Source organism: Pelophylax lessonae, assembly GCF_965119305.1.
Source record: "Pelophylax lessonae genome assembly, chromosome: 4".
In the NCBI taxonomy this organism is placed as follows: Eukaryota; Metazoa; Chordata; class Amphibia; order Anura; family Ranidae; genus Pelophylax; species Pelophylax lessonae.
In genome coordinates this window covers 297,694,596-297,702,453 of record NC_138771.1, presented here as the reverse complement: position 1 = coordinate 297,702,453, position 7,858 = coordinate 297,694,596, and the positions used below count along the sequence as shown (strand labels likewise).

Genomic DNA, 7,858 nt, shown 5'->3' with positions numbered 1-7,858 from the left:
TCACACCTAAGACCTTGTAACACTATTGAGTCACATGACACCAAGGAGGGAAAATGGCTATTTGGGATCAATTTGGACATTTTCACTTACAGGCTGGACTCACTTTTGTTGGGACATGGATTACTGGAACAGTGTCCTGTGGTCTCATGAGACCAAGATTAATTTATTCAGATGGTGTCAAGGGTGTGTGGGGGCAACCAGGTGAGGAGTACAAAGACAAGTGTGTCTTGCCTACATTTAAGCATGGTGGTGGGAGTGTCATGGTCTGGGGCTGCATGAGTGCTGTCAGCACTGGGGAGCTACAGTTCATTAAGGAAACCATGAATGTCAACATGTATTGTGACATACTGAAGCAGAGCATGATCCCCTCCCTTTCAGAGACTGGGCCGCAGGGCAGTATTCTAACATAATGACCCCAAACACACCTCCAAGACTACAACTGCCTTGCTAAAGAAGCTAAGGGTAAAGGTGATGGACTGGCCAAGCATGTCTCCAGACCTAAACCCTATTGAGCATCTGTGGGGCATCCTTAAACGGAAGGTAGAGGAGCGCAAGGTCTCTAATATCCACCAGCTCAGTGATGTAGAATAGGACTCCAGTGGCAACCTGTGATGCTCTTGTGAACTCCATGCCCAAGAGGGTTAAGGCAGTGCTGGAAAATAATGGTGGCCACACAAAATATCGACACTTTGGGCCCAATTTGGACATGTTCATTTAGGGGTGTACTCACTAAACCAGCGGTTTAGACATTAATACAAGCTGTACACTCACTACATTGTAGCGAAGTGTCATTTCTTCAGTGTTGTCACATAAAAAGATATAATAAAATATTTACAAAAATGTGAGGGATGTACTCACTTTTGTGAGATACTGTCAATAATGCTTTTGTTGACGTTATGGCATCGCTAGTTGTTATGTAGAGCTATTGGTTTCAATATTCTATAAGGCTCCATTCACACTTTTATAAGTCTTGCGACTTTGGATCGTAACTTTGGTGCAAGTTTGGCGCCACTTTGATGCAACTTTGGATGGGTGCAACTTGGATGTCACTTGTCCATCTGTAAAGTCTGACCCACTGCATGCTTGTTTCAGCTAAGTGACTCAAAGTATTGAAGCATGTCGGTCAGTATAATAGTCAGCAAATTAGCATGTTCAGAAGCAGAGATCTGCAGTTGAAGCCTTGATTATCTCATGAAAGGAAACATTGGGTTTGGTCTAGGTTACCAACACTAAGTGATACATTTTCCATCTCATCAGAGAGCCCACTTATTTTATAATCTAATCTGTTTCTAATAAGTTTTAGGAAGTAAACTTTTAGGTGTTTTTTTTTTTGTCTTTATATAGAATATGAACATGAGTAATCTTACCAGTCTGTGCCAAAGTTTAAAATTGTATTTTCTGCATATAATTTGTAATTATATATGTACATGGTGGCAGCCATATTTGCTCATTACATATATTCTCACAATTCATGTCTATGGTGTCTATGGGCTTGTGTGGCTAATGTATTATGTAGAGTAATTGCACTTGATCACTTAAAGCTAGCTTTAGTGGGAAATCAACATTAAGGCCTATTTCACACAGGCTTTATCTTGTATAAGAGCAGTGTGAACAGCAAGCTTTTACAAAGCATTTCCAGAGCTTTCAGCAAGCTTTGTTGAATCTTTCAAAGTACCTTTCAACTCCAGCTTGTAAATGTTGAGCACAGATCCTAAAGCTGGATACACACTATCCAACTTTTGTGGTTAGATTTCCTTCAGATTTACCTTTTCTATGTAGTACAAGGGCCTGGCAGATTGCATACAAATTGAAAGTGTTTCGGTTTGACCTCATATTATATGGTTTTGGTAAGTCTAAAGGAAAAAGTCTTCAGAAAATCTTATAGTGTGTATGGCCCATTAGGGGAGTGTTGATTGCCTCTTTAAACAAGCTGCTAGCAGGCTTCAGCACTACCTAAGGCTTGGTAAAAGTAGCCTGCTAGTAGCTTGTTTAAAGAAGCAATCAACACTCCCCTTAGGATCTGTGCTCAACATTTTTTCAAGCTGGAGTTGAAAGGTACTTTGAAAGCTTCAACAAAGCTTGCTGAAAGCGCTGTAAATGCTTTGTCAAAGGTTGCTGTTCACACTGCTTATATTTAATAGTAAAGCCTTTGTGGGTATCTAAACCACCTAAGCGCAGAGAATAGAAAAAATGATGATCTTAGGTAAGACGAGAGAAGAGATGGGGATGGACCAGTGTGTGATATCAGCAGTAAATTTTATATGCATCAGTCTTGTGTGCCATTCCCCAATATTATATCAGCAGGAAAATATAATATATATAAAAGCAGCAATCTTTTTTGATCCCCAATATCAGCAGTAAATATTATAATATATTAGGGTGCAAAATAGTCTAGCACCGGCCCTGTTTACAAGGTTGTGTTTTTATGCCATGGACTGATTAATAAAGCTTTCTCTTTTAACTATCCAGGTTCTTGCACATCGAGGAGGACACTGGACATTACTTCAGAATGTGTGTCGTGTACTTTGGAACCTTATACTTGAATTGCAGGTGACTGCCAAAGGATTTGATACAACTAAAGGATTTTTTCCCATAACAAGGGACCTCTTGAACAGTGTAATATGGGTATCATTGTACTATGCAGCAGACTCAGTCCTTGACATGATACTTGTCCTGCAAAACACTGGTTCTTTGAAGGTATGTGGTCCACTTATGTTTTTTTATTGTGTCATATTTAACTCTTCAGCATCTACCAAAAAATTACCTTAAAAAAAATACGGTTTACAGATATTTTGGGAGGCCGGACCCTTTTAATATGCACTGCATTTCGTTTTTTTTTTTTTTTGGTTACAAGATTCATGGAGGATGCACAGAAACAATGACCTGCCATCACCTACTATCATAAAAATGTAGCCCTGACAATCACAGTAGGCATGATGGCCACTCAGTGACCACAATTAAGTAATTTTAATTCTAAAGCTTGTGTTAGGCAAATCACACCTTCCTGTTATGCAGTGGCTTTGCTCATCAAGCTGTAAAAATCAGCTTCACGGGGATGATTTTGTCTTTCGAATTTGACTGCAAAATTATACACTTACCACTGTAAAAATGTGAATGTGTCCCCAAAGAAGATATGTTTGTATAGTAAATATTTGGCATTCCCCAGAGAAATGAAGTTCTGTCCCAGACAGCTGAAGATAAAACGTTACATTTACCACAGTCAATTAAAAATGTCCATATAGCAGAGAGAATCAGAGAGGAATAAAGCTGCTGGCAAACACTAGTTTCATGCTACACATGATTCATTAGTGTCTTGAACAAATTCTGGTACAAGGCCAACACACATTACTCTTTCCCAGTAACATTTTACACTTGCTTACTGATTCTTTATTTTTAGACACAATAAAAAGTGCTCGTAGCTACTGTTTTTCCCAGCTTTCCTTCACTGCCTATTTCATAAAAGGGTGGACTGTAAACAGCCTTTATTATGTTTGCTTAAGAACAGAAATCACCTTACGTATTCAAGACACTGTGACCTAGCATTTTCCTGGCTGAAGGTCATTTTTATTGTTTATTAGAAAGAAGAAAAAAAAAACATTCTTTTAGGCATAAGACAACTAGAGAAATTAAAATGAAGAAATGAAACGATAAAGAAATAACTGTCATAAATAACTGTCATAAATAACTGTCATAAATAACTGTCAGAAATTTACTGTCATAAATTTGGAAAAAGTCTGAATGGCAGTAGATGCAGAAAAAAAAAAAAAAAAAACAGATTTCAGTTACAATAAAATACATGTGAATATTTAGAGCTAATTAGCACCCGGCAATTTATTTTGAGATAGTTCTCATGGTATTCATGCAAAAATACACATGATAATGCTTATTTAGATATATGCATAATTATGTTGAAGTGCTATTGGTCTCCCATAGTACACAGAACATGGAAATGCAATTATTCTAGAAAAACAAAACTGCTAAATACCTTTTCCCATCAGAAGTATAGAGCAGTCTTGTGACTTCTATCAGTTTCCGGCCGAGCACTGGTTAAAGCATATAGGATCATTTTTCATTCTCCTCTGACTGTTCTATGAAGCTGCATGACTCCTGACCCTCTTTCTGGACATTGCTGATTGGCCCTGTGCTGATCACACGCACCCTCCTAAAAAAACTCTTTCCTGACATGTATGGGTATAGGCTCTGCCCCTCACCCATTCAGGAATGGTTATACTATATAAATGAGTTGCCTCCCCCAAGGTGGCATTCTCTTTTTGTTTCTCAAATGCTCAACTGGTTTTTACTATGGAAAGAAGATTTTTATTTTTGCCCTCACCTTGTCAGATTCATCTGGCTAGCTGCACAGGTTAAGCCTCTCCTGTGTCGAAGTTCCCTCTGTTCAGGTGCAAACCGCCTATACGAAGGAAGCCTCCCCCAGGTCCAGGCACTGGGGGTAGGATACTAGTCTATGGGGACAGATAAGTAACTCCTCCAGTAGCATGGGTTTCTTTCTCCTTCCTGGCTCTCTGTTTGGGGTGAAATAGCAGGCAGATAGCAGAGAAACGCTGCCCATTTCCAAAATGGTGTCCAGTGACTTCCGGCGGCCATGCTGCAGACTCCCCTATCCTAAATGGTGCCCGGTCAGCGGAGGTGCACCAAGACAAGACATGTCCTATTGATAGTATGTTTAGTACAACCTTTTGTTGTAGATTCTTAAAACGTATACCATGACCTTTCCCAGAGACCGGCCACACAATATAAGGTGAGGGTCAGATAAGTAGCTATTAGGTCCATTAAAAGAGAGCGCATGGCTAATGAAATGTAAATCTTTCTAGCCCTAACCGCCAGCACCGTTCCTCAAGATGTTCAGACAGAAGCCCTTCTTTGGCTGCAAGCCATTCAAAAGCCTGCCAAGTAGGCCGGCAAGCAGTGGTGGAGACACAGGCTGAGGAAGGGGTGGAGGATCAATGTTTGGGCTGCTGCCTAAAGGCATTACCTAGGAAAATATTATGTCGGTCTTGTCTGCTAGAAGCAGCAAAAGATAAGGAAGCGGAAAAGACAGATACGATCTCTCTAATTAAACAAACAGGTAAAGATTCCCTACAAGAAATGGTGATCAAAACCAGCGAACCAGGGACAGCAGGGGCCAGTCCACCATTTGCACAGAGAAGCTCCTTAAGGGAACTATCACCAGTGTTGGGCTCAGGAGATGAGGCCCCGGAAGTTGTTTGCCGGATTCAACTTTGCCTTAGTGAAACCCTTGGTAAGAGAATAAAGAGAAGCTCTTGAATGTGAGGAGGAAATCACGCAAACTGCAAAAACTAGAAAATATTATCCCAAATTAAAAAGGTTGGTACTCTCATTTCTGTTGATTGAGGAGGTGAAGGATATTATCTATGATGAATGGAATAAAACTGTCCTTATCCAACAGATATGAGAAGATGTATCCCTTCAAGGAAGAAATCAATGCACTGGAGGGGCCCCCACTAGTGGATGCAGCTGTCATTAGATTGGCCAGACATGTCACATTACCTATGGATGATGCAATTTCCTTCAAAGATGTTTCAGAAAGAAAGATACTGTAAATATAGAGCTAAATAAAATATATACATCGGCAGGAAGTGCCTTTCAAGCCATTATTGGCGCTGACATCAGTAGCCAAGGCAATAACAGCATGGGCAAAGAGCGCAGAAGCGGATTTATCCGCAGAGACCAAAATTGTCTCAGTACTGAAAATATTGAAAGAGATCAAACTGGCGATTTAGTAGGTGAAGTGGCAATTGACACACTGCAGTGTTCAGCCAGAGTAATGCTAGTATCAGTGATGGTGAGAAGAGCATTATGCCTCAAGTCATGGATGGCGGACTGATTTTCACAATCCAACTGGTGCCGTATCCCCTTTGATGGAGCAGCCTTGTTTGGCAGCAAGTTGGAAACCGCTATTTCGAAGGTGACAGGGGGCAAGTCAGCATTGATTCCGCAAGAGTAGAGGCCCTTAAAGATGACAATTTATGAGTAAGATAAGGGACACAAGATCCTTTAGAACAAGCAAAGATACCAGAAGAGGGTGGAAGAACCCCCAGACATCAGTGGCTCGGCTGAGCAAATCAAGACAGAGCATGACGTAGAAACCCTTTTGAAGGTCCCTCCATCCAGACTAGTTCAGTTGGTACCTGAATATGTCAATTTGCGCTGGTCTGGGTGGAGCAAATCAAGGACTCTTGGGCCATAAAGATAATCAGGGAAGGTCATCACTGGTAGTTTGTGGCACCCCCGGAATTGCCCCACTTTACCCGCACAAAGCTCCCTCAATGCCAACAGAAGATACAGATAATCTTCGAATATGTCCAATCGCTCCTACAAAAAAGAGCCATAGAACCAGTCCCTATGCGAAAAAGTGATCAAGGATTTTATCCTCCTCTTTTCTTAGTAAAGAAAAAAGCAGGTGATCTAAGACCAGTATTAGACGTTCGGAAGTTGAACAAGTACTATACATCCAAGTGCAAAGCTTTCAAATGGAGTCGCTGCAGTCAGTCATATACAAACCATCAGACAGGGGAAGTGGATGTTATCTTTAGATTTCAAAGATGCTTACTTACATGTCCCAGTTCGTCAACAATGTCACAAATATTTATGCTTTGCGATAATAGAATACCATTTTCAATTCATCTGCCTACCATTTGGCCCATCAGCGTCATCAAGGATATTCTCCAAGGTGCTACTCCTGGTCATATGAGGCCTTCCAGTGTTCCACTATTTGGACGATGTCCTCCTAGTAGCCCGAAACCCACAAATCCTGACAGAACATCGGGAGATTCTGGTTCAAACTCTACTGAGCCTAGGATGGATAACCAACTGGCAAAAGAGTCAACCAGTGCCCACGCAGAGAATGCTGTTTCTGGGGGAAATCCTAGATACTTGCAGGAACACAGTAGAACTCTCTTCAGATAAGGCAACGGTGCTTGTCTCTCAACTAGAAAAGATATGGACACCTCATACCTCACGGCCTTCCAATGTCTCAGGCTGTTAAGATCACTAGCCGCTACGATACCAATGGAAAGTGGGCCCACTTGCAGATGAGGACCTTCCAGGTGAAATTCCTGGGTCAATGGAAGAGCCGCTCCACGCGTCAATAAATCAGACTGTCACCAGCTATGAAGCATTCCCTCGATTGGTGGCAGAAACCAAACAATTTGTCAAATTGCCACCAACTCAACCCACTGACACCAGTAGTGATCACATCGGATGCATCAGCAGTAGGCTGGGGAGCACATTGCAATGGGCATCTAGCCCAGGTGTGGTGGAGAAGCAGACGATAGTAAGTCTCCAATGTATTAAAACTGAAGGCAGCCTTCCAAGCTCTAAAAGCATTTTAAGACCAAATCACAGGGACCAGTGTAATACTCCAGATGGAAAACAGGGCAGCAGTCACCTGTGTATGCCACCAAGGAGGAACAAGGAATCAAGCACTCCTAGTGGAGGTCACACCCATTATGAATTGGGCTCAACAGAAAGTGTCAAGTCTATCAGCCACATACATCCCAGCTCAACAGAATTACTTGGCAGATGCACTGAGCCGAAAAACATTGGACAACAACGAATGGGCACTGAACCAGTCAGTCTTCCAGTGGATTTGCAGTCAGTGGGGTCATCCAGACCTTGACTTCAAAGCATCCCCGACCAACAGGAAATGCAGACCTTTCTCAGCGTGTGTGAAATTCCCACAGGCGGAAGCAGTGGATGCACTCAGCTCTGAATAGATCTGTACCCTAGCATATGTATTCCCACCAATACCTATAATTCCCAGGTTACTCAACAGAATACGGAAACACCCAGTGTTGGTGATAGCAATCATTCCTTG

General features: G+C 41.7%; 1 protein-coding gene across 1 annotated transcript in view; it reads left to right on the top strand.

Annotated features, from left to right (window-relative positions):
• Positions 1-7,858, top strand: part of CFAP54 (cilia and flagella associated protein 54) — a 616,124-nt gene that overhangs the window by 362,755 nt on the left and 245,511 nt on the right. Inside the window, exon 37 of the mRNA XM_082253561.1 lies at positions 2,470-2,697. Within this exon, the coding sequence (XP_082109687.1) occupies positions 2,470-2,697 (228 nt within the window). The remainder of the gene's footprint in view (positions 1-2,469; positions 2,698-7,858) is intronic.